This window comes from Anarrhichthys ocellatus, unplaced genomic scaffold (genome assembly GCF_004355925.1).
Source record: "Anarrhichthys ocellatus isolate YVR2014 unplaced genomic scaffold, GSC_Weel_1.0 scaffold1, whole genome shotgun sequence".
In the NCBI taxonomy this organism is placed as follows: Eukaryota; Metazoa; Chordata; class Actinopteri; order Perciformes; family Anarhichadidae; genus Anarrhichthys; species Anarrhichthys ocellatus.
Genome location: NW_022280031.1, coordinates 11,218,009 through 11,245,470, shown reverse-complemented (window position 1 = coordinate 11,245,470; position 27,462 = coordinate 11,218,009). Strand labels below are relative to the sequence as shown.

At 43.7% G+C, this 27,462-nt stretch overlaps 2 protein-coding genes across 4 annotated transcripts; both read left to right on the top strand.

Annotated features, from left to right (window-relative positions):
• Positions 1-954: 954 nt before the first annotated feature.
• Positions 955-26,738, top strand: pxna (paxillin a). Of its 3 annotated transcripts, none has more exons than XM_031846042.1 (11): positions 955-1,182; positions 15,129-15,304; positions 15,404-15,489; positions 15,837-15,976; positions 16,161-16,356; positions 16,487-16,634; positions 21,660-21,818; positions 22,357-22,530; positions 23,622-23,703; positions 23,829-23,977; positions 24,065-26,738. In XM_031846042.1, exons 1-11 carry the CDS (start codon positions 1,170-1,172, stop codon positions 24,344-24,346), a joined length of 1,605 nt encoding a protein of 534 aa, XP_031701902.1. In that variant the 5' UTR covers positions 955-1,169; the 3' UTR covers positions 24,347-26,738. The 3 variants fall into 3 exon arrangements, with proteins under 3 accessions (XP_031701902.1, XP_031701910.1, XP_031701918.1); XM_031846050.1 differs by lacking the exon at positions 955-1,182 and adding an exon at positions 1,205-1,343; XM_031846058.1 differs by lacking the exon at positions 955-1,182 and adding an exon at positions 13,743-13,814.
• On the top strand, positions 16,642-20,192 carry LOC116382754 (mucin-5AC-like). Its single transcript, XM_031846030.1, has 2 exons — positions 16,642-18,681; positions 19,578-20,192. The coding sequence occupies exons 1-2, from the start codon at positions 17,272-17,274 to the stop codon at positions 19,908-19,910; spliced, it is 1,743 nt and encodes a 580-aa protein (XP_031701890.1). The 5' UTR covers positions 16,642-17,271; the 3' UTR covers positions 19,911-20,192.
• Positions 26,739-27,462: the final 724 nt, after the last annotated feature.

Sequence of the window (27,462 nt, the reverse complement as noted above, 5' to 3'; positions counted from 1 at the left end):
TGAAACAAAATACATCACAAACCACAGCAGGGAAAGAGAAAGCAGGAGTTGACCGGGGAGGAATGTCAATCGAGTCCTTTAATACAACATATACATAATTTGTTTCTACAGCATTTAGTCTCTGAAATCTTTAAACTATTAACCTCCAAATAATCTCCTTTTGTGCACAAATGGGGCCGGTTCAGTGGTGGAGTCGGGCTGTCTGAGGGGCAGAGGCACCACATTGTGTTTTCTCCACAAGAAAAGCAACCTTAACAACACTTTATCACATTTTCACCACTGACAGAAACCACAGTGGCACTTTTTCATGTTTCATCATCGGTGCATCCAAGAGGTCGCTTTTGCTGTGTTTTTGTTATTTTGTTCGAACATGGGGTCATCATCGCAGGTTGCATGACCTTTCTTGGGCTACCCTGAGCATAAGGAGGACCTGGAACTGGGCCAAACAGCCTCATGATCGATTTGGGTGAAGAAAGTGTGTTCACTTGGCTTGAACTCAATGTGGGCTGCATATAATGATCTCGTAGTAATGATGATTAGCTGCAACAAGATGAGACTGTATCGCTGCCAGGCAGGGGGAGCGACAAAAGACGAAAGGAAACGATAAAGATCTAATTGACTTAAATAAATAAAATATTTTTTCAAAGAAATTTGAGAAATTACATTTTAAAGCTATATACATTATACACATCCATATCCTGTACATTACAATTCCTTAGGCTATATCAATTAATCCACACATGCATGTGCAGAAAGTCCAGTGCAAGTCAGTTTTATGTGATTAAAGTGGTGTAACTACCTGATATGGTGAAGTTACACTGAAATGAAGTGGATTATATGGTGAGACTCGAGTACCACTCTCTGTCGCTAGATGTCGCTGGTCCCTGTGTGTGCGGGCTGCTGGGCAGGCAGGGGGCTGGATGTGGGCTGTCGGTGACTCCAGGGGGGCAGCAGGGTATGTGTGTGTGTATATGTGAGTGTGTTTGTGAGTGTGTTTGAGGCTCGTCGAGCAGCAGGGGAACTTGAAAACTTCCCTGCTTTCCGCGAGGCGGATCTGTGATCGAAGACTCAGCGATCGGGAGCCGAATCGGCTGCTTTACAGTCCCGCTGTGATCGACAGAGGAGGACCGGGTCCGGTTCTCAGAGCGTTGGAACGATTTCCGGCCAACATGGATGATTTAGGTAAGTTCGCTCGCCGTGAACGCAACATTTACACAGCGCGCGCGCGTACCGTGCGTGCGCGTGTGGCGTTAGCGCAAACACACAATGCTGGCGTTTAGCTGCATATTCAGCCGAGCGAAGGGTTTTCAAATGGGGTTGTTTGACCATAATTGTCTTCTTGGGTAAGCTATGTCCATATGTCCAGGTAGGTTAAGTTATCTTGGTTCAACTAAGCTCAGCGCGAGGTTACACGCTCGGAAAGGCCCCGCGTGCTGACACGAGGAAACCCCTGGAATCAATTTCATTGAGATACTTCTCCCTATTAACGTGCATATTAGCTGGTGTTTGTACGGGAAACACCGTGTGTGAGGGGAAGTAGTGCTCTGGACGGCGCGTTGGTGTTGGTGGGCGAGTTCTTCCTCTCACAATTCCTCCACATCACCTAACCGGGCACGACTGCAGGGCTTCTCTTAACTTTTTCATGCTCAGAACCGGCGGAAATGTAAAAAAGTAGACCAGAGATCATCTGACATTTTATGAGACAATGACTTATTTGAGCCAGTCCCGGTGATTGCCAGGCTTACATAACTCTGCCGCAGGTGGGATGGTAACAGCTGGCTTCAGTGATTTTAAAAACAACACAGAACAATCATTGAGAGAGTGATTCCAGTCATTGGACGCTCAGAATGATCAGTAGTCTGCACTTGAAGCCCCCTTGAAACAAATCTTCAGCTTGAATTTAAGCCCTGATTCCAGCTGATTGTCACACCAGTGCTATATTAGCTCACATAAACTGCAGCAGATGCCTCCAGGAGAGCTCTGCTGTCCTTCTGCCTGCACAGATGAGCTTAACTCGGTACATTATTGCACACTTGATGACAGCAGAAAAATGTAATGCCTGAGGGCAGGTTGTGGCGACAGGGGGAGGGTGTGCAGAGATCAGCACAGTGTTCTTGATGCACACAAAACCCTGGCCCTCCAGATTCCCTCCGTGACAGTTCCTTTTGCTATTTTAGTAGTTTACAATTCTTGCTATAAGCCACTCAATGAACACACTGTTTTAGCGTGTCAATGCATGTAGTTTAATGTAAGACTGCTGCAGGCCATGTTGATCTTTCACAAGTTACTTTCAATGATGTAGAGTCATTTATACAATATGCAGACCCCCTTCAGTGATGGAACCGTGAACCCACTGAAGTAATACAGCTTCTTAAAATATTCATTTAGCATTTCGACTGTGCAGTTTGAGTTTCTTTCCCCCCGGCAACTGTAAGGTTAAGTTTAGCAGGACACCCCGCGAAATGCATCGAAGGAGTCTGGTTCATCGGATGCTAAAAAAAAACCACCAGAATGCATGCATAAAGTCAAAGATGATAAATGTCTTGCAAAAGCCGTCCAAAAGGTGTCCTGTGGAGCTGCAGGTGAGACTTCCAGCTCTGCTCCGCAGTCTGTTATTAACATATCATTGCCATTCCAAGGCTGTTTGAACTGGCTCGGTTATTTTAAAAGACACATTTTGAGTACACGTCCGCATCATGTTTGCGCCGCAACCTGGATCAGTCTAATTTAGGCCAAAACCCAGCTCCCTGGTTGACACGCTTGGTGGCGAGAGGGAGGCTGTACCGAGAATATCGGTCATTCTATATCCAGTCAATATTTATGGATACCTTCTCGGCTTACGTGGGTGAAGGACTTTCCTTAAAGTAGCAGCTTAAAAAAAGAGCGTCACACAACCCAGTGTAATTATCGTGTCACAGGGTTGTAAATTCTGTCGTCGTTTTAGCAGAGACCTGCGGCACTTAATACTTAGAAATATGTAGGCTACAGATATCACTTATGTCCTTGTGGATGGTGTTGGAATGAGAGTCATAGAGGGACATTTATCTGTTTATGAAAATTAAAAGGTTTAAAATGGTTCAAAAGCAGTCGGGAGATCTAAAGAAGCACCTCCCATAGATCTGAAGAGAGGAATTTTAGGAAGTCACCCACCTTAGAGAGGACAATTAACCTACTTTATATCAGAGGAGTCCTTCCTCTCAAGTGCTGAGCCAACTAGACCAAGAGAGCTTCCACCAACTGGCTCTTCCGTCCCTCTTTCCCTCACTTTTATTGTTCATTTCTAAGCCCTATCGCCAAAACACCAGTGACATAAAAAAGCAGTGACGCTGGCAGGTTTGCTTCTTCCCTGTGATCTGCACATGTTCACACTCTCAATCTGCGTTATCCCCCCATGCGTCCTTCAGAACCAGCCGTGGGAGCAGACTATTGTGCTCACATGCAGGGCGTCAGGGGTGGATCAGGCCCACATGCAGCGATGGGGCCTCAGCCAAAACGTATCCTCCTTAAACACTGCACTGCCTCTCTCTCTCTCTCTCTCTCTCTCCCCCCCCCCACTCCCCACCATTCCTGTGGCGAACCACATAGGAAGCTGCAGGCTGCAATCTATTGACAGTTTAAAGCTGGCTGAGTTTGCCGGAGAGCAGATTAGCTTTTAGGAAGGTTTGGATTTAGGCAGATTTTGACGCTTGATCGCTCGCAATTATCTCTGGGCCTGCACCAACAAGACATGAATGTCAAATAGCCTCCAAAGTCGACTTCCTTCTACTGACTTTGATCCTCACTACCTTTTCAGTATTTGCCTTTTTTTTCATGTCCGCAAAATACAGTTGCTGCTCTGTTTCTCTCTCACTGATTTGTTTTACTGTCTCTTTTTAGAGGCATCATTTGAAGTGAAGTGATTCCCCAGAGCCCCTTGTCAGCACAGCAGCTGCAGCGTTGGAAATGTCACTCATGGATCAGGGCGTGGGCGCAGCAGTTCTTTACTTACTCCAAATGAGATCTGATTTAGCCTAGATACTCAACCGAGTCTAAATTTAGGCGGGTTCATTGTTAATACACCAAAAGAAACAAGGCAGACCGCTCTCGTGACACTGATGTCATTCATGTCTGAGCGCTGTGTTTTCACTCTTATCAGGGACACATCTATAATACCCTAGTTTCCATTCTGCCCATTAGCTGTACTGCACTGTTTGTTTTCTACAACAGTCGACCTTCGCCTTCGAGACTTTAAATAGATAGTTTGATATTTTAGGAGATGCGCTTATGCGCTGTGTCGGCGAGATGATTGATACTACGGCCGCCCCTCTTAGCTGATTAGTCGACTAATCGATCGTTTTCGTCTTAGCCGGCTAAGATTTCTTCTTATGTTTTCAGTTCCAAGAAACTTGAAGATTAAAATTGGTGCTTTTGTGCGATTCCTTGAGGAGTAACTCAGTTTTACAGATCTGTCACTTAAATCAAAATAGTCATCGACTAAGAATCACGTTGGACTCGGACGGCCCTTATTGATACCGCTCTCATGTCTGTATGCTAAATATGGAGCAGATTGGGGGGTTTCTGGCCAAGTTCCAGGAAATTGCTGCTTCCAGTCCGGCACACAAAACTACAACGTGTCGTTTTTACACTTTGGTTTCTGTGTGGATGAAACAAAGAAGATATAACATATAATATATGTTAATCAGTGATCTTTAGAGGTTACACACACAGGGTGGACATTAAAAAGACCCAGACATTTACCAGGCTGGGAGCTTCTAACAAAAGACGCTGTTGCGTTGCATTATGGGAAGTGTATGTTCCGGAATTCTTTGTAGCTTGACCCTTACTAGAGACTAAAAGTCACGAAATCTCTCCCTCTGCCGCTTCAATTATGAACAATGCTTTTTTACGTCGACCCAACCTTATGGAAATGCAATACTGAATCTTTTTAAGGGCAAAGTCAGTCCAGACTAGGAAGTTCCCATGATCAAAAAAAAACCCCTTTCAGTTAACTTCCTCTTCACTTGAGCTCAGAAACCTGGCAAGTCATTGTTGCAAATGACATCTTCAGTAACCCTCGGCTTAATGCGACAAGGGGCAAGCCTCCCTTAAACCGATAAGTCTCTTGTGTGTGGTGTGGCATATTAATCACACACACACACAATCGATGTGGCATTCGAAAGGCTTGAGAGAATCTCTTGTATCGCCTCCAGGGTTTATCCATCTGTTTGACTTTAAAAATTAAAATGCCGCAGGGCTTTGAAACATATGGTGTTTGCACACGCCGACACTCAGACACACAAACACTCGTATACGATCACAGACCGCTGCTGTGGACAGACAGCTCCGAGGGCGACGCTGACTAAGCAGCGACAGCTCTACACTCAGCCAACCGTCATGTCATCTCTCATGGGCACAGCGCACCGTAACAACAGCCTGCCGGGCCCATATCCCAACTGCTACCGTTCAAGCCAAAAAACATATTTAGACTCAGGAATTCAAGCAAAAATCTGGCTGGGGTTTGGATCTGTGTAGTTTTAAGTATAGACAAGCATGTCATACAGTATAGTTACTGCATGAGTCAGGCATGTTCCTGCTTTTTGTCAATCGGCCCTTTTTTACTGGGCAGCTTCTCGTCCAGCCGGACGCATGTTTCATGACAGGAAGTGCCCTTTGTGACCTCTCGGTTGTCATGAGGTTCCTTTGCTGCTAACCAACAGAATAGCCTATTGTCGGTCACAGACATCATGTTAGTCATGCTAACTTGTGGACATGCCTCAGCCTGCCCAGCCTGTCTTTTTTTTTTTTTTTTTTTTGGCGACTTCCTTAATGTGAGCAGAAGGAACCGATTTGCATTTGGTCTCATTAAATTTCTTTCTTGCTGTTTTCCATTTGGGTTGCAGGCAGCTGGAACAGCTCATTAGCTTGATTTAGCATGTTGTCAGTGAAGAAGTGAAGCAAAATGAGGAGAAAATAAGGTGTGGTTACAACAGATTTTGTAGTATGTATTAGATATATATATATATATATATATATATATATATATATATATATATATAAAATCTATCTTGAAAGCTGCTCACCCTCCATCCTGCTGTGCTCTGATGAATTGAGTTCCCTGCTTACTTTGTGAGATTCTCCTCCCTTGCACTCGGTCTGACAGTGACTGACAGCTGGGTTGATGCGATACTGCTGATCCTTTGATGCAAGCTTTCACAGCAAAACAGCTGGTGTATTAGTTTTGCATAGAAGATAAAGACGCCGCTGTATTTTAATTCTAATCACAATTAGATGGACGGAACAAAAGGGAATCAAGCACAGTGTTTCAAAAGCTAACTGCTGTAGACATTGTGATCCTTTCGCTCCAGTTCAATGAATGCCTTTTTGTCATTACGGAGCTCTTGCCGTGTCGGATGGCCTTTCAAACGCACCTGCATGGGTTTTCAAGCTTTCCCCTAATTGGCTCCCAAATGTCATTTTTCTAAGAGCTTGTATACTTGGCATGGCTGCAGGCTTAGATAACACATTGCTGTTTTATTAGGAAATGGCTTTGTGCCCTGCAGGTTTCCTCTGGCCTTGGCGCTGGTTTAAATAGTCACAAACACGCCGCTGATACTGCCCTATTTGGGATATAAAAGCCACCACAGTGAAGGCCTTTGATGAGTTGTGAAGTTGGAGGGGGGGCTGGGGGGGAAAGTGAGCGTGATTATATGTGTGTGTGGATCATTCAGGAAGCCCAATCTAGACCCCACTCGAGTAAATGACAGCGTCAGTGATGCTTAGCTCAGGATTACTACTCCACAGGTTTATAGCGGTGTTAGCTCAACAAGAGTTTACACACACACACACAGGCCGGTTCTGGCACGGGTGCTGAGCTGACTGTTTTCCAGTGGGATGACTTGGCCTCCTTTGCAGACCTCACAAACCGTCCTCTCCATCCTCTTCCCTCTGTCCTCGTCCTGCCAGAGGGGGACAAAGAGCAGCTTGTTTCTGGTGCTGTGACCTACTTTAACCCAGAAAAGACAGAACCAGACAGAACTGATTAGAGGGAAAGGAGAAACTCTCCATCCAGCCATCGATTTTCATCCATCTTACCAGGTCTGGGTTGTGATTTAGATATCTGACAAAAAGAAATCTTAACTCCAGAGCTTTCAAACACATCTGTGTCTTAATCAACAGATGGAGTTTTCTCAGTGGAAATCTTCGGAAAAAGCTATAAAAATGACCTTCAGACAATTATCTGGAGAATAAACAGTAATTGTGTTTGTTTTAAGTAAATTTACTTTGACACATTAATTATAAAAGTATTAAATAAAACAAATATTGAAAGCGGTGTGAACAGTATGTCATCCTACAGTGTGGCCTCAGTCACACCTGGAGGTGTAATGCTGAGGATTTCCCCTCTGACTATTGCTGAATAAGGTGTTTGAAGGAGTCTTGACAGCATTTGTTCAGTGGATAGTTTTATTCTCACTCGTCATCTGTGCAGACATTAAATAATATTGTGTTAATCTCTTTTTCTTTTGGCTTTTTAGCGTGTGCATTTGGTTAGATGTTCTTTTCAGTCAGAAGCCAAAAACCAGAACACGCAAACATATCTTTAGTTTGCAATTCAACTAAACATAAATGGTTCATACCGTCTGTTTAAATGCACCCTCAGTACTGATAAAACTTCTTCTTTTTTTTGTGCTTTCACCACTGATGCACACAGATGCTCAAAATAACCACAGAGGCGACGTGTAAACCACAGGAAAGCTTCTGCGCCCATAAAACTACCTCTGTCTTTCTTTGTAAGCCTTTCTCTGTGGGGAACGAGGGAGCGGAGAGTAGGTGGAAACAGGAAGGAGAGATTGTCTTTTATCTTTTGCTTTTGATTCGGTTACATATACTCTTGTCTAGATTTTTTTATTTCAGTTGTCATAGTCATCGGTAGAGATTATTTATACACTCAAGAAACCCTTCAACTCATGATTTTACTCATTTAATGATTCAGTTCATTGGATAGTTTTTACCCCTGTGGACAATCTGTTTGCAGCAAGGATTAAAAAAAAACAGTGCAAAACACGACATAAAAGCAGTTAAAAATAATGAAAACATCGTAGAAAAAGCATCAGGCAGATAAGCAGAAGTGTTTGAAAAGCAGACAGGGAAGGAAGTGATGTTAATAACTGTCAATGCTGCAGTGTTATGATGATTGTACAACAATCCATTCAGGCTCATCATAGATATAATTTGTAGTGAGAATGTTTTGCTGTTGAGCTGCACAAAGGAACAATTTAAAAGAAATGAAAGCGTGTTGCCAGCTAGGTGTGCACTACATCATGCATGTCCTCCTCACTCTTGCAGTGAATTTGGACAGGAGCAATTAAGACGTAAAAATAACAATTAAGAAATGATCCAATATCTGTAACAGTAACAAACTAACAGGACACAGTAGCTGCAGCGTGGCTTGAATCCAGTTGTGAGGCAAGACTACTTTAGAAGGTATAGTTGTTCACAGTAGATGGTGGTAAGTTGAGTGTTAATAAGCTAAGACGCACATTACCTTTCTCAGATAAAAAGCACTCAGAGATGAGACAGTGGGGAGATACAGATGATGCTCTTAAGTCGCATGAGCTTAATGGATCTTTACCCAGGAGTATAACTTGAAATGATGTATTTGAGGAGGATTTTGCGTTTTACTTCCTGCAGCCTTTTTCATACATATCTTGCTGAGCTGAAACATGCAGCACTTTCTGGGAAAGCAGACCCATCGCACAGGCTGAAGGGGAGTTTACGTTCTGTAAGGGAAATGAACAGAGAGAAGGTGTCGAGGCTTGTGAGTATTTCCGCGGTCAACTGTCACTGGTGTGGGGTCGCTTCGCCCTCGTCGGAAGGCTGAACGTTATTTAGCTCCACCTGTTTGATGATGACTTTATTTGACAAGAACTGGGTGAATGTAATTCTTACTTTCAAGTATATGTGAATATCAAAGTGGTTAGGAAAAACAAGATTCATAACCCTCTAAGGAGCCAGGAAGAGGTGGTTAGCTTACTGTTAAAACAACAACAGCAGCCAGCCTTGGCTCTGTCTAAAGTTAACTAAGTAGCACGTTGTATCTCCTTTGTTTAATCAGTACACAAACGGGTAGCTCCTCCCCCTGCATCACGTCTTTATAATAAACTAATCCGCTCTCGGCTCTAGCCCAACACTCAACACATAAGAGTGGTATCATCTAACCGTTGGGAAGAAAATGAACAAGAACTTATTTCCCAAAATGTCAATCTTTTCCTTTTTGAAGGATTTTCTGGCCACTGAACGAGCTGTCCACAAAACACAAGTAGCAGCTTCTTCACACATCTAGCAATCGTATGGAGGACCATTATCATTTATCTAGAATGCGTTTCTGACCACCAGGTGAATGTAAGTCCAATATTTACCCTCCTTTAGTTCAGTTGTTGGTCTCTACCAACTCCTGAGGGAGATATCTGGCATGCAAGCTGCTAATTGTTCCACTCCGCCCACCAGCTAACTGTATCTGTCTGCTGTCTGCTGCAGGGCTGGTAACACATTTCATTTATCAAAGCTTTTTTCTGCTACAAACATCTGCCTGCTGGTGTTTTTCCTTTTTCAGAATCTAGTCTATGTAGATACAGACAGGAGTGTTATTTATTATTAATGAGAAAATTGCCCTGCTGAAGCAGCGTGTGGTCACACTGTACTATAAGTCATAATAATATGACAATTTTCATAATACCACTAGCGGTGTTCAACAGGGTGTTCAGTCAGTTGTTTCTTTTACCAAATTATTCAAATTTAAAACAAACATCCACTTGAAGTTTATGGGTGAACTGACTACTTTTTTGTCACTTCACAAAAAATATTTATCTGTAAGTCTTATGCTGATTATCACAATTTCACACAAATGTCTAATAGGAATAAAAATGATGAGGCGATGACATTTTGGACAGACATGGATGTAAACTGCAACATGACTGGTTGGTGGCAGAATACAACAGCGAGGCGGTCATCGTAGTTCCGGGCCTGATTCCGGTATTTAAGTGTTGGATTGCATGTCTCTGAGCAGACTTTGCTGTAATTGTATTGAATAATTTAGAGTGGAGTACAAGTTGCCGTGTAAGCAGTTGTATTCTATGACTTAATTGCAAGAGCATGCGTGCGTGCTGTTCCATCTAATAGCATCTGTAGCGGTAGCACTTCATTGATCTGAACATAAGGGAACTCCAACCAGACTCTTCTTCATTCCAGGTGAAGTGGGCGAGACTGTAAAGCAAATGTAATACATAGTATAAGCTGGTTGGGTGGGCTGTAATGTCCTATACTGTTGCTTTGACCGGCATGGCCATCGATCATCTACTGTGTGCCTCTGCTCCCACAGGTCGGGGTCGGTCAGGAAGGTATTTATAGTGGGCCTAGATGCCTCAGTCTGTCTCTAGTATGTGTTTGGGAAGCCTAGCCGTGAGGCACCTGTGCGCGGTGTTGTTGTTCTACTGTTGCACCACCTGTGTATGTGTGTTTCTCGTGTGATTTAATTCTGCACCGAAGCGCACCAAATGAACTCGGGCACTGGCCTTCTGTTGTCTAGCACGAGCCCAGAGGGGAGTAAAGTGTGAGTGCATGTGTGCCCATTTTGTCCTGATTTTTTTATTTTTTTCCTTCTGATGGAAGCCAAGAGTGGGATTCATCATCTCTGCGACGGTCTGTCAAAATGTCACAACGAGAGGCCATCGCTCTCACTACAGAACACGAAAGGCTGTCACTTCATGTCAACGCACACTCACAGACTAGTACCTGAAGGTTGTTCCTTTCACTGGAGCTTGTTTTTACATGCATACATCATTTAAAAAAAACATTATGATTTACAAAATGTCTTTTGTTTTCCTCATTTGTCTCGTCACACTATCTTGTTCTGCTGGTGTGCAGCTCGCATCTTATCTCCACCTCCTTGCTCTTTCTATCGTATCTGGAAGACGAGCTGTGGCATGTAAGGAATTCCTATCAGCCCTTGTGCACCTTGCAACACGTCAGATACAGAGGCAAGAAATTAAAGGAATGTGGGCAGGGAGATGCCGAAAAGGAGGTCAGAGAACACAGGTAGACCGGCTGCAGGTTGCTGATGGCTGTGCTTGGTTATGCATTATAGGACCCCATTTCCTGAAGTGAACCGCCACTACCAGCTAAATAAACAGGAGATGTGTTGAGTAGTACACAGCATTGATTCACTCTTTGCCGTGGTCAGCACTGATAGAGCCTCAAGCAGTTGGGTGTGCGATGCCAAGCAGCCAGGATGTCCTGTCCGGGATAATGGAGGCTCGCTTCTCTTGACGTCCAGGACTTGTATTGATCAGAAAGTAAAAGCATGGCTCCAGGATTGCTTTGCTCACTTACATTTAAATTGTATGTTAAATTTTGACTATGAAAGGTTGCAAGTTAAGTGCTGATCCAACATATGTCTCCCCCCTTTGCTGTTAACACACTTGACTCTTCAAATGGTTTTCTGTCCATACCCTCATTTTCCTGCATCCCCCCCCCCCCCCCCTTCATTTGTAATTTCCCTGTTTTTTTCCCCATCCCTTCCGCTGCCCGCTCCAATCTTCCCAGTCCCCCTTTTATATCTTTCTCTCTCTCTCTTTCCTGTAACAAGCCCCATGCGGAGCAGCGTTTGTGTAATTAAAATGCACACCATTCATCTGGGAGGAAGGGAGTCTCCTTAATCTGCGTCGACCCACATTTTAGCCTCTGAGGATTTGCCTGCTGCTCCACACGCGCGCACACACACACACACACACTCTTCTTAGGTTCACTCACTACTATCTCTCCCGGCACTCCCACCGCCATTCCTCATTGTTTTAGCACAGCTGTGCCCTGCCATGTCACATTTAGTGTTGTGGACATGGAAGCTAACCAGATGCTGGTGTTTTTTTGTTGTTCAAAGAAGGGTGGACTGTGTTACATTGATGTCGATTTGTTAGATATGGATGAAGCCTATTTCTGAGAGGCAGGAGTAGATGTGTCACCTTGACACAACAGCCTGCTTCTCTGGAACTTTGGTCTCTTAAGCTTTCATATAGTTTTGTTCTTATAACTCATCAAACGGAAGTTTCATCCCAAGTCCAATCTTACAGGCGTTAACCAAACATATGCTCAAATGAAGTTATGGCCACTCCTTACAGATGATAAGAATGATTCGGGGAAGCTCATTTTACGTGGGTGTCTCATTATGAGTTCCTCATTTTACTGTAGTTCCATTTTTGGTCACTGGGGAACTCGTCTGTGTGTCACGGTATGTTGCCTTGGCAGAGGAGGCTGACACACCTCTGTGTGTTTGTGGAGCTTGCGGATGGGTCAGAGCACGCCGAGCATGCAGTGTTCAGTGAACAAACGCAACCCTTAAGCTGCAGGCTTCTATATTTTATGCTTTGCCTGTATACTCTAAATTATAGGGCTGTCTTCCAACCGCTTTGTTGAGGGCAATGAGCTGCTGATTTCAATTAACTCTCTTAGATATTAAAGTTAGTATACAGCTCTCCTGCAAGGCAACAGAATATGTGTTTCATCTATATGAAACACATATTCTGTTGCCTTGCAGGGGGGGTTAGTGTTTTAGCGTAACTCTATTTTGCAGCAGCAGATTCTTTATAACCAGGGTGGAAGCCAGTTCAGCTCCAGAGCTAAGTTGATTAACATCTCTTGTGTAAACAATCTGGACTGAGGGTCTCCACCACCTGCAGTAAAACTTTATTCTGACATCTGCAGCAGATATGTACTGAGGCCCTCAGATATGCTCACTATTTATTTATGCAGTATCTCAGAGAAGCCTCTGATTATTTCATCATAGATGCATACATTTGTACACCTTTATGAAGATTAAGAAAGACTGTAGATTGAAATAGTACATCCCTACATATATCACCTATTCTCTGTGTTGTTATCTTGTGATAAAAACCCAGCTGCATCGTGGGTAAATGTTGTAAATGAAGAAGTGGTCTTAACCTCTGCAGAAAACCTCAACCTTAAAAGGAGTTCACAGTCTTGCTGACTTCCCCTTCTAGCGGACCAGAAGTAGAGCTTGTAGAGACTGCAGCAGTGCTGAGCGCACCTGTCTGTCGGTTGCTTTGAAACATCTTTTATTGGTACGTTTTATATCATACACCATACTTGGTATGATTTATAAAGATTGACAGCTTGTGTTGTTTTTGCTACTACCAAATAAGAGATGAGGCGCCACACACACACACACACACACACACACACACACACACACACAGAGCTGGCTGCGGTAGTGTAAACAGTGAGCTTGCGCTGTGTCCATAATGGAAGTCTGTGGAATGTGCTCGGGCTTCTGAACGGAGTCTCTGCTGTGAAACCTAGTCAGCCGGCATGTCAGCCATGCTAACCATGCTATCCGTGCTAACGCTAAGTTGGGCCAAGTGGATCTGGTATTGACCTCTTCTTCGGCTGTGTCTCCTCTGAGTCTGGAGAACACTGCAGCCCAAGTTACTTCTCTACTGATGATACTCTGATATATACCTATAGCAGTCATTAAAGTTACAAATTAAAATGTACAACTGCAGTTGAATCTTCGACTAACTTAGATGTTAGACTTTCATGTCAAAGTGAGTGTGAGTCATGGGGAACGTAAGCAGAAAGTGTGCAGACATGGTGAAGGAGGGGCAGATTACACCTTTATATATCTTTTTGTGATACCACTCCCTACGTTGGCCATGCCTCTTGTCGATAAGAGCTCTGCTTGCTCTCAACTTTCCTCACTTCACAACGACCTCCCTCACCGGCTGCAACGTGCTCATCAGACTATTTTTCAGAGGGTAGTCGTTTGCGTGAGTAGTATCTCTTACTTGAGCTTTCAGGCAGCAAAGTTGGAGCTGGCATAGCAGCGTGGAGGGGTTGACCCTAACCCACTGCCATTCATTTTAAACCCTCCTTCTCCTCTTTACCCTCAACTTCTCCTCTGCTCTCAGTTGCCCCCAACTCTCCCCCCTCCTCCTCCTCCTTCGGCTCTTGATCTCTTATGCTGATGGTAGAGTTAAGAAAGGCAGTTCCTGCCTGGCAGACTGTCTGTTTGGGTTGCCCTCTTCCCCCTCCACTTCTTCTTCTTCTTCATTCTCTATTATCTCCTCTTCACTTCCCTGGGTGTAACTTCTTGTCTTTAGTCTAAGGTATGTCTCATCTGCATGTTACTTTAGCTGTGGTTTGGTCTTTCTTGCCCCGCTGCTTTATTTTAGGATAGAGCGTTGAAGTAGTTTGTCTATAGATCAATTTAGCATTACTGGCGATATTGCAGTATGACGTATAGAATATTGAAAGCATAACAATGAAGTGCAGTTTGAATCATTCAATCAAGCTTCTTTACGATTCGGAATACAACTGTATTGTAATTACGCTATTCATTTGCTGTTTCTAACTAAGGTTTTTTTGTATTTTTTCAAGAACTTATATTAGATTATGTATTTGATATTAACGTTATTGTCTTTAACAGCCTCAAATATATTGTTTTAATGGAAAATATGCAATAGTGTTCATACCATTAATTTTGTACTAATTGTTAAAGTAAGTTTGTTTAATTTATGGATGACATTTTTTCGGACTCGTGACATTCTGCAAGAGAAACTAAACACTGCTGTGGTGAGTGAGCGCGCTAAAATAAGCCCAAGTATCCAGTAATACAGTCTGCGCTCTTCATTAAATCCCCTATAATGTTATGTGTCCTTCTACCTGCTGCTTAGGACTTCTAAATTAGTAGTTGTTTTCCTGGCCTCTTCATGCAGTGACGGCAGCTGTTGTCGTGTAGATGGTAAATATGAGTACGTGTACCTGGTTGCAGACTTGACAGTGACTCTTGGATTTAAGACGTGTCAAGACTGCAGGCAGACGAGGGTCAATGAGTAACCAAAGGAGTGGCAATGACAGTCTGCATGATTCAACTTTTACAACTCCACCGCCCCTGATGTCAGTGAACATGGGCTTTTCACCGATTGTGAAAGACGCTGTCATTATTTGTTCCCGTGTGTAGGCAAACCTCCCTGGTGATAACCTTTTTGCAGCTCTATCCTGTACTTTCACCAAACCCTGTCTGAGAATATAATTAGCTTCAGACCTGTGATGAAGAAAATCTTTGTTTTGTATTTCCACAGATGCTTTGTTGGCGGACCTTGAGTCCACAACATCCCACATTTCCAAGCGTCCGCTCTTCCTGTCTGACGAGACTGCCTACTCCTTGCCTGTTGGGGGTCAGAACCAGCAAGACCTCTGTTCTCCACCCCAAGTCCCACCCACGTCCTCTGAGCTAAACGGACTTGATGAAACAGAGGTAAAAGCTCACATGCATTTTATTGTTTGTGTTCAATTAAAAAAACATTGTTTGATTTACTTCTGGATACTCTGAAGTGACTTCCCTTCATCTCCTCAGTCCTTCAGCTCAGCTCAAAGAGGCCCGTGGTCTGGAGATAGCAGCAGTCCAACTCGACCCATTGGTGAAGAGGACCACGTGTACAGGTAGGACTTTGAACCACACCCGTTGGATCAACCGTGTATAGGTATCTATAAAAAAATAACTTGTACCCTCAAATGTTCTTATGGATTACTTTGTTTGGAAGCATTTTTGTGGAAAACCTCTACGGTATTTAGCAAATTATAGGGAGGACATTAAAAGGGGGAATATAATCATGTGTGTCATCTTTTTGACGCACACAACTCATTCAAATAGAAATCTCCTTTTGGGTGTTGACTCATCTGTGAGTCAGAGACACTCTCCAAATGATGCCGGTGTCAAAATATAACATCACCCTCAGTCCTTGGCTCTGTTTATGGTAAATATTGGTTCTTCTCTCGTCTCTGTACAGTTTCCCTAATAAGCAGAAGAATAGTGAGTCATCAGCTGTTGCCATGAACTCATCCTTGGGCAGCAACCTGTCTGAGCTGGACCGCCTGCTGTTGGAGCTCAACGCTGTGCAGCAAAGCACCCCTGCCTTCCCCACAGAAGGTACACGAAGGGATTGCTTTACAATTTAGAAAACGCTCTCTTATGTTTCTCGGATGACACTAGCTACATTTAGCGGTTGTTTTTTAAGGTGTCACACAGGAATGTCCCGTCTCTCCACTGTATGATAAACTATGCACTGTGGATCCATGAGGGAAATGTATTTAGCATTTTCTTCTGTAAATAGAAGAAGCAGCTCCCCCACTGCCTGCCAGCAGCATCATCCACCACGTTCAGGAGAACGGAGTCTCTACTTCAGGCAAGGTTGCTCCACCTGTATTGGAGAAGCCCAAACGCAGCGCTGCAGCTCGGGGAATAGGGGATGTACGACCAAGTGTGGAGAGCCTTCTGGATGAGCTGGAAAATTCTGTGCCCTCTCCCATGTAAGCCACAAATTGTTAAAGCAACATAGAAACCATGCCATTGCATGTAGCTGTTTACATTAGTGCTCAAGGATGTTATATTAACATTTAAGCCCATGAATTTAGTTGACTGTGTTCTTTCCTTCTTTAGTCCCACACCGTCGGTTGTGTCAGACGAACACACAGATGGACAAGAGGAAACTCCAGCACAGCAGCAAGCCAGAATGTCTGCCTCCTCTGCCACACGAGAGCTGGATGAGCTAATGGCCTCCCTATCTGACTTCAAGGTCCAAAGCAATGTGAGTATGGTAGTGGGTAGATTTTGGGTCATGGGGGGGGGTTTGCATACTGGATAGAGGATGTTTATTTTTGGCATTGTGTAACTGTTTAGGACTGCACTGCAGACGTTTAGGGGTTTGCATGACTGTGAAATGAATTGTAGAAACTAGGATCAGACTATTTTTATTCAGCGTCTCTTCAGTATCTTTTCAGTATCTGTGATTTTGATATTCTGCATACGTAATATTTAACGAATTGCTGTTGCTGGCAGTGTCCACAATAGAAAAGTTGAACAGATATTCTGCTGTTTTACTGTTTACATAGATTTCCCAACTTTTGCAGTGTTACAATGGAATAAATGAAGTGGCTGGTACTTCTTTTTACCTCAACTTTTTAACGTACCCTTTATTTTGGACCAGTTTTTTTTTTTTTAAGTCAACAAAATATTTTAAAACTGACCCGTAATTGACAACCAACTTTTAATTTTAAATTTACTTTGAGTTGTTGTCACACTTGACAAAACAAACGTACTAGATGACAATTCAAATTCGTTGTGCTACATTTCTTTGGCTTTGTGTTTGAGACAACTTTTCTGTTCATTCCCTTCATTCTCAATGTGTTTTTCCTGGTCTCTTTCCCTTTTCTCTACCATTGTTTATGTCTTGTCTTTGTTTGTACATTGCCATCATTACATCAATGCACCTGATTCAGTCTGACTCTCAGTTGTCTGTGAATCAGGAGGCTGGAGACCCTTCATTGGTAGCTGGTTCCCCAGGAACAGCCCCGTCTATAAATCCTAATAATGGTTCAGTGGATACTCTTCCACCTTCTAGTTTCACTACTCCCTCCTGTACCCCTCTTCCACTGGAACTCCACATAGATGAAGATGGTACTTCAACCCCTACATCTTCAGCTGGTTCCACTGTAGTCATTGCATCGTCCAAGAGCCTTCAGTACTCCCAGATCCAACAGATAGATGACGGTGGCAGTGTCACGTGTGAGATCACTCATGAGGAGAGCCTCAGTATCTCTAGTACCACAAAGCCTCCGAGTCAAACGGAAGTCAACAGCCCTACACATATGTCCATCACTAAATTATCTGCTAGTAAAGTCTCAAGTCCTTTTGGAAAAAGTTTAAGCCCGGTTACTAGTGGCAGATGTTCTAGTCCAGTACCCTCTGCCAGCAGCTCCAGTCCATTAGTTGTTTCAGAGAGCTCTAGTGATGTTACTGTGTCTATAAACCCCAGTCCTATTCTTAGAGCCAAGAGTCCCAATCCACCTGATCTTAAATGCTCCAATCGAAGTCAGTCTTTAAAGAATCCAAGCCCAATTTCTAAATGCTACAGTCCAGTTTCTATAAGTCATACCCCAGAAGACAATAAAAAGACTGCTAGTCCAGTGACAGTTACAAGGCTTTCAAGTCCAGTTCCAAAAAGTGCGAGTCCAGAAATAGTTCGCAAGAGTGCTAGTCCAGTGTCAATTCCAAGACTTTCAAGTCCATTTCCACAGATTGCAAGTCCTGTGACAGTCTCTGATATCTCTAGTTCAGCAAGTGTATCCAAGAGCTCTAGTCCTGAAACATTGCCAATGACTGCTTGCCCAGTAGTACTCCCAAGGCTTTCAAGTCCTGCCTCAGTCATCAGAAAAAATTACACAGTTCAAGGTAGCAGCAGTCCCAGAGCTTCACCAGTTCCAGCTGTACCATCAAATAGCCTGTCTCTCCCACCTACAAAAAAGCAAGGAGGTGAAATGCTGGATTTAACATGGCCATGTTGTGAACCTTTATTAGATGATGCTTTAGACAAACTGTTAGCCCCCGACTCCTCCCAAATGAGTGACAACCAGCCACCTGCTTCCTTTATGTCCGGAGATGAATACCGATCTTGGGAGGAGGAAGACGGAATTGATCCTGATCTCAGCCGAGAGGGAACCCTGACGCCCATGACTGAGTCCAGCTGGATTGATGAGTGTTTCACCCCCTCTTCCTGCCCTGGGACACCAGATGCAATGCTGGACCTTCCCACACAGCAGCCCTCTGCTGTCGAGCGCCTATCTACTTCTGGCCAAGTAGGACTCTCAACTTGACTCTCCCAAAATAAGCTGCAGGCAAAAAAGGCTGGAGAAGCTATTATTTGGCCGTGTCTTTCTATTACTTGGCCATGTGGCCTGAGATAAGATTAATTGTCTCTGACAATAATGGCAGAATGGCTGTGTGTATCTCTAGTTGCCGAAATAAGCTTATATTGGGAGAGCAGCTCCTGCAAACACTCAAGGAGCTACGCAAAAACACAAAGTGTCTTGTTGAAGATCTATGTGGTGTGATGCATGTGGTGTCATTGCATAGCAATTGCAAAATGGCTTGAGGGAGGAATCTCCCTGTAGAGACGATTTGTGGCTGATGTCGAAAGCTTTGCTAAAAAGATGTTTCTGCACGCCCCTACTTGCTTCAGTCCACATTGCTGTGTTAGTCACAGGGCTTGGCCTGTCATGTCTACGCAACCAATGGCTGATGCAAAAATGTGTTTTCAATCACTGATGGTGTCAATACAAAGACAGCAGGGTGAATATTTTTTCTATTGCTAATCAATTTATGCACTAAGAAGGGGCACATGATCTTTGGCCTTGCTTTGGCACGTGCAGACTTATGTGCAAGCATTTTGTGATGGACTTGTGTTGTCTTGAGCTCAGCGATCCAGCATGCCGTGCCACAGATACCCAAGTAAACTTTGAATGGAATGGAGGGCTGTGCTTTGCTTCTACAGGCAAATTTGATTGGATACAAGAGTGCCTGACAAATCCTCCAGAACATTTTGACAAAAGTATGTTCTGGAGCCGGTTTTTGCCCCTTGAATGAGACATCCTGGGCTGGGTCTGTCCTGCTTGTGTTTGCAACCCAACATGGACTTTCTGGTGAGTGGCACAATCCAAGCTTCCCAAACCTCCTTATATCATCTACTCTCTAGCTCAAGTCGGTTATCCGCCGCACCAAAGAAACCTCCAATGTGCATCCAATGTTCAAGGAGGGAACGTTGCGACGTAAAATGGGACCGGTCATTGTGAATAAGAGCATCTCGCAAGACCGACTCATTCAGGAGCTGCAGGGGAAACTGGGAATTGGGCGAGTGGAGCGCAAGCGTAAACAACTGGCAGATGATTGGATGACGGAGGGAGTCATCGTCATGTCCAACCCACAGCGAACACGGGAAGAAAGGGTCCAGCCATCTGTGGATAAGGTAGACATTAGAGACGCACAGCAGGAGTCAGTGCTGTTCAGTGCTACTCCAGGACCATGTTAATTAAACCAAGAGTTGGAAGTTATCTTTCACTCATTATATATATTACATATGTATGATAATTCATCATATTGCCAGAAATATTTTATTTGTCTTTGACAGTCAGTCTAAACAAGTTTGTCCTGCCAACTTTGTTTTTTTAACCATTTCCTTTCCCTCATCCTGACCTCTGTTTTTGTTATCTGTGTTTCCTCTCTTTGCTGTTTCCTTTTTCATTCTTTCCCCCAGATCATCATCCCTCCAGAATCACCTGCCCCACAGAGAAAAATCCTCCCCCCTCCGCAATCTCCCCCAGCACCCAAAAAGCTACCCCCAGTGAAGCAGACTCCCCCACCACTACCTCCTCCCCCTCCAACCCTTCCCCCTCCCCCTCCTCGAGAACCTCCACCTCCGACCACTCCACCTCCCCCTCCTCGAGAACCTCCCCCTCCTCCCCCCAAGGAACCTACTCCTCCCCCCAGGGAGCCCACGCCTCCCCCTGTCCAGCCCCCTCCATCACCTAGCCCCCCTCCAAAGCCTGTCACGCCACCCCCGCCTCCCAAGGCCTTTGTATCAGTGGGCTGTCAGACTGAGTATGACCCCATCTTCCCACCAATGCAGGCATGGATCACCATTCTTCTTCTTTCTCTTCTCTGACCTTCCTTTAAACTTTGAGTTCTTTTACTCAAGTCTGTTTTCGGGTTATTTGCTTCAAATCCCAGCCGTTGAACGTCTGTTTTCATGTGAGCTATATATCATTTGTCTGGTCATAGGCTCTCTTTTCGACCCCTGGTGTCTATTCATGCCAAGTTGCAACAGGTAGTCTCTTTAAAGCTTTGTATGAAATCCAGTCAGGCCAGGTGGTGGTGGTTGCTGACATTCAGGCTGGAGAGACTGAGACCCTTTTCTAATTCTGACATCTGACAGCACCACGGGCTGTGTGTTCAGAATTGAGAGGAGAGTTTACAAGCTCAGAAGCAAGAGGAGTGTAACCCCCCCCATGTTCCTGTTACCCTGTCCTGCCGTGCACAGGAATGGTAGGCTCGCAGTGCAACTGAAACCTACTCTGCCACATGACAGCACAGTTACCACCACAATTATAGCCGCTACCACAGGACTTCCGTCAACAGGTCGCACTAGGTTATATACCAGGAAGTTGAAGTTTATTGTCATGTACCGTCCCTTCTTTAAGACTCCATAGTGTCTTTACTGAGGTAGTTGAGGTGAAGCACAATATGAGCGCTGTGGTATAAGTGTGTTCCGGTCGAAGGCTCGGTGAGATGCCAGGCTCTTTTATTTGTGTGTGTGAGAGAATACGTGGAGCAGAGATGCTATTTTCTCTCTCAGTGGAATTCAAGAGTCATGAAGCTCCAATAACCATCTGAGAAGGTCTGTGTTTGCTTACATTGCTGTAGCCAGACACACATTCACACACACGATATTGATGTTAGAGGTTTATCATCAAAAGCCTGCAAACATGGATTAGGATTGATAAAATCTTATTTTGTCCAGGTTGATATGTCCATCGCTTGTCTTTATTTTCTCTCCGTCTCTGGAAAGAGGAGACAGCTAACCACCGTCTAGATTTGTCCCTGGTTGCGCAACCAGCAATCCAGGGAGAGACAATTGTAACAAACATTTACGAAGGCAGTTACATGAAATCATTATATTACAAAATGATGTGATGTGACAAAGAAGGTAAGTCCAAAAAATGATTATCCAAAATGATGAGAACGGTATAGTGAAGCCTCTTTGGTATTTCGTGTCCGTCAGATCCAGTCCCAGGGAAAGACTTCTCCCACCGGTGCCCCGAAACCAGCCAACAAGCTGGACAACATGCTTGGAAGCCTGCAGTCCGACCTCAACCGACTCGGAGTCCAGACGGTGGCTAAAGGTGTCTGCGGAGCCTGCAAGAAACCCATCGTTGGGCAGGTGATGAGAACACTGAATCACACACATACAAGTCGGAACACATTGAAGCACATTAGGCTTATAAAAACATCATCCTTTTTGTTTTGTTAAGAATGTGGCGAAAAGAAGATTGCACTCAATGTTTTTGACCCTGTTGGATAGCTTGTGTAGTGTTGACTCAAGTTCCACATATCTCAGGCTGTGCTGATTGCTTGAGGTCCCAAGCCAGTCAATCTATCAATAATTCAGCTCTTATTTAATTGGCAACCAATAAGTGGAGCAATATAAATTTAAAGCTTTTATTCTGTGTTTTATTACATGACTTACTTACCTAATAAGAGACTTCTGTTTAAAGAAGTGCTATAATATTCTTTTCTGTGAATCATGATCTGCAATGTACTGAGATTAGTTTTAATATATAATAGTTCATTTTTTAAGCATTGAGTTATGATATCTGCTTTGTTTTCTTGCATGCAAGGCTGCAGCAATTTTCTCTGCTGAGCCAGGTCCTTCCCTCAGAAGCTCATTTTAATTTAATGCATGTGTCTCCCCACACCAGGTGGTGACTGCCATGGGCAGAACGTGGCACCCCGAGCACTTTGTGTGCACCCACTGCCAGGATGAGATCGGCTCGAGGAACTTCTTTGAGCGCGAGGGGCAGCCTTTCTGTGAGAAAGACTACCACAGCCTGTTCTCACCGCGATGCCACTACTGTAATGGACCCATACTGGATGTTAGTAGTGCATACATTCAATTACACACACACACACACACACAGGCACACACACAGGCACATTTACCATGGATGGGTGGATACTTATATTTATTTATTCATAACCTAATGGATTAGGGCGTGACTGGAAAAATCACTACATGGCATAAATTGCCTTTATTTCTCAAGCAGACACACACACACACACACACAATCCTAGAGGCTGTAGAAGAGAAGGGACATCTACTGTACTTGCCCTGTGCATGCAGACTGACTACATGCTACTCTCCTCTTGCTTGTCATTGCTCAGTTTTATCCTCGTAATGACACACTCCTATCAGGGGTTTACAGCCTATGTTCTTACACACAACATACACACACACAAACACACACACGGTGCCAGAGGTAGGTTTCCTAATTCACTACTCCTTCCTTTCTTTCTTTCCTTCTTTCTGTCTGTCTTTGGTAAGCCATTTTTTAACTTTCAATTGTTTACATTCAAATCTTAGTTTTTGGTGGGGGGGGGGGGGGGGGTTTAGCATGTGGGGAACCACTAGATTTAGAATTTCTGAATGAAATAAAGAATTTGCTTGACTGTATATACTTGTTCATATGTAATTGTGTTAAACATCTGAGTTGATTGTGAATTGTTCAATTTTAATGATTTATAACCCGAACTAATGCTGTTGTGATGGTTTCAATGTACTTTTCGACACTGCACCCCCTGGTGGTACAGCCAAGAATCACTTGTGCTCAGGCGTGTAGTTTACAGTTCTTGCCCTGCTGCACAAACTCAGCAGCTGTGGATGTTGTAAAACCTTGTGTGACAGTTATGAGTGTGCTTCCAGCTGAAGCTACTGAGAAATGCTATCAGGCCTGGAAAACATGAGGTAACAGTCACAGCAGACCAGCACACCTCCCACACTGCCTCTGTGAACTTTCGCTGCCCTCTCCTGGCGTCTGACTTTCTGATGTGTTTGTTTCTTCCGTAATTGCAAACATGCATGCTCATACTGTATGTGGACTTTCTTTTAGAACCTGTTTGTTTATGATTCACACCTTTTTAGCAGGAATTGAATGATTGACCACTCAGTTCTCCTTTGTTTTCACAGAGAGTAGTGACCGCTTTGGACAAGACTTGGCATCCAGAGCATTTCTTTTGTGCCCAGTGTGGAGCCTTTTTCGGGCCAGAAGGTACCAACTGCTCATTAATTATTAACATAACACCTGGCTTAAGTAAAAAAAAAAAAAGCAATGTAGAATTTGAATTATCAAATGAAGCATGCAGTGAATCACCGTGTGTCTTTGCTGCCATCTAGGTTTCCATGAGAAGGATGGAAAGGCGTTCTGCAGAAAGGACTACTTTGACATGTTTGCCCCTAAATGTGGTGGCTGTGCCCGTGCCATCCTGGAGAACTACATCTCAGCTCTCAACTCACTGTGGCACCCTGAATGCTTCGTCTGCAGGGTGAGCCCCTCGACGTACCCGACAAATGTCGTGACAACCGAAACCCATCATGGTAATATTAAAACCTCTTCCCTTCTGATCTTCCAGGAGTGCTTCACGCCATTCATAAACGGCAGCTTCTTTGACCACGACGGCCAGCCGTACTGCGAGTCGCACTACCACGAGCGCCGCGGCTCGCTGTGCTCCGGCTGCCAGAAGCCCATCACCGGCCGCTGCATCACAGCCATGGGCAAGAAGTTCCACCCAGAGCACTTTGTGTGCGCTTTCTGCCTTAAGCAGCTCAACAAGGGCACCTTCAAGGAGCAGAACGACAAGCCCTACTGCCAAGGCTGCTTTGGTAAACTCTTCAGTAAGAGTTTTTGTGTATAAATGTGTTCGTACACCCGTCTACACATTAATTGTACATGTCTGAATGCACTCACATGTCTAGCCATGTATGAGTCGGTGAAATGTTTTTTGAGAATGAGTTGGTGCACTGGTGGATCACATCATTAGGGTGAGAGATGTCTCAAGAGTATTGACCCTTGGTATGGAAGGGACTTCCCTGGTTGTCCAACCTCTCAGGCTTTGCATTTCACACTTTTGCTAAAGACATTTTTAAGAAAGCCCAAAGAGATTTTTATTTAGAGTTTTTCCTCCTGTGTGCAGTGAAGAAAATACGCTCATTTCCCCCTTGTGTACATATATGAGCGTCAAATCAAGACTTCTTCAGAGCGCTGATTTGTAAATGATTTAATTCCCCCATTGCAGGGCAAGCCCTTGCACCCTATGATGGTTCTATGCTGATATGCTGAGACAGCTGCTTAATTGCATGGACCATGGAGAGTTGACTTAAAGCAGTTTTAGAATATGTTGAATACACAGTGCTCGGCCAATGAGTGGAATAATCCATGACAAAGATGTATTTTTCTAGCTTTGGAAACTATTGAGGTGCCATTTCAAATTAACCATGAAAATACTCCAGACGTACGCACACACACACACACCGAACTCCTCCATCTTCTTCTCCACTTCTTTGAAATACCAGTTCAAACTCTTTGCACACTCCACCCACAGATCTCTTGATGAGACCGTCTTAAGGTGCATTTTACAGGTGGCGGCAAGATATTAGCTAGTCCTTATTTTTCTACTGTTTTACTATGAAATTGAACCCAGATGTTTTCAGCATACATTACATTCACATTTGTGCTCTTGTAAGTGAATTATTTCCCATTGGGAGTGAGATCAAACGCAAGTCTATATACATATATTGAACTTTTGTCCCCCCGGATAAACTTGTACTTTCCTACCGCGAAGTGTGCTTTGTGTCATTTACATTAATAATGTTCAAATCAAATGAAACGGTAGTGACTGATGATGACAAAAAGTAGCTCAATAAGAATAACGTGTTATGGTCAATAATGTTGAACTTATCATGTAATTTAAAAACAAGCCAAAACAAAGTTGATTGTCTTTACTCCACTTTAAAAGTAGAGATTTTCGTGATTTATGTAGTTCAATTCAGAATAAATGATTCTTCCGTTCACCATCTTTTCCATGTTTTACAATTGCTACTGTTGTGAATTTATCACTGTATTGAATCTATTAAAAACCCTGGTTAAAGATTAACAACATGGCTGTGGATTAAAAGCATGCTTTCTTATACGTGGACTTTCATCAGCACTAGATGCCACTCGCTGTTACAATCAGAATCTAAATTTGTATACCTGTAACATGCTCGACTTTGCGACAGAACTGTGTTTTTGTCACTGTTTTGATGAAAAAAAATATATTTTTGAGCGGTTTGGACTCGCACCGATATGCAAAGAGCTGGCTCTATTGGCATGCAGGCCAACAATAGTTGACCCTGTTCTCACACACGAGTACCAGCTTTGATTCCAGTGCGTCAGACTTCCAAGGAAACGCAGCCCTTATTATTTTCATTTTGAGTCATGAACTATGATCCTGCTGTCTGAGCTGAGGTCAGTACTTGGCTCACTGATGGAAGCTGGATGTTGGTGTTAGCTGGTCAGGAATCAGAATACAACACCAAGCCAGGGCCAAGCCTCAAGCAATTACACCTAGATGTTGTGACTCATTTCATCTTTATTTTACCTGAAGCTCTGTTTTGTTACGTGAGACAATGAGTGTTATATTACTTGTCTTTTGATTCACTATGTGTGCACAGAGTGAATACGCAGCATCTACATTCAGATTGTTTTTACTTTGAGATGATGTTTATCTTGTGCCAAATGTGTCAATGCAATAAGGTCTTATACACTGTGGAGTTCTCAACCTTTAATGCGATTTGACTCTTTATGGGCTGAACTCTGGGGGAGCTTTCGTCTGCCGTGGTGCATCTTAACACCTGATAGTTTACACTGTAATAGACGAGCCAAGGAGAAACAGTCCACACCGAGTCATTCAGCAGAAAGTAAAGCATACACTTGTGGCTGATTCAGATTTACAGGAAGTAGCGGGGGGTGGGGGGGGGAATACATAGGAATTGTGAGTTAACTTTGCCTCGTGTATATGTATGTGCTTACAGTATACTGCCTTATAGTTTTTGATCCTGTCAAATAATTCATTTAAAAAAAAAAAATCTATTTACTGTTAATGACATTAAGTGAACTTTGTAAATGGAGACATTCATGTGAAATTTTACCATTTGAATTTTCTCATGAGCCACACATTTGTGTGGGTGGGGTGTAAGCCCATGTGGGTCCTGATTACTGACTGATTATTGTAACTGCTGCAAATAAAATAAGTACTTTATTTCTGGCATTACTTTGTCTGATAAGTGATTTTTTTCTTTTCATCCAAACCTTTTACTATTCAATGTTTTGCATTAAACCAGATCTTTGATACACAGGATTGTCACGAAATACTAAAACACTGAGTGGAGGGAATCAGGGTGATTGTACCAAATATTTTACAGACATTCATTTCAGTGTGATGCATAAGAAAATATGTGCCAGTCCCACATAATCTCAAAATGTAAATAATAAGTGCACTTTGTGTGAAGATCAAACACAGGACCTTTGATATATAGAGTTACGCAGAGCAAATCTCAGAACAAATTGCGTGTTCAAATTATTTAAAAAGAATCAAAACCCTGGACATTAACTTGATCCCAACCGGTCCAAACAACATGTCAACCATCTGACGGGACCGCTTAAAGACAGTGATTCAATACACCTGCCCAACACAAGGACAAGACAACACATCTCTCCTGCGAGGAGAGGTCGTGACCTGAAGTCTGTACTTTGTGAGAGCTTGGAGCTTGTCAGCGAGTTTAGAGAGTTGCGGGCGGCTGTCCAGAATCTCCAAATATTCCAAGTCCTGCAGCTGGTGAAGATGCAAGAAATCTCTCTCTGGCACATGTTCATGGCGGAGTTTGAGACTTTTGAGCTTCGGAAAAAGTTGTGGGATTTGAGCTGTGCGAGCTCCCAAATGTGAGGGCCAGGGGTCTATGTGAAGGTGCAGGAGATGTGGTACCTGCATCG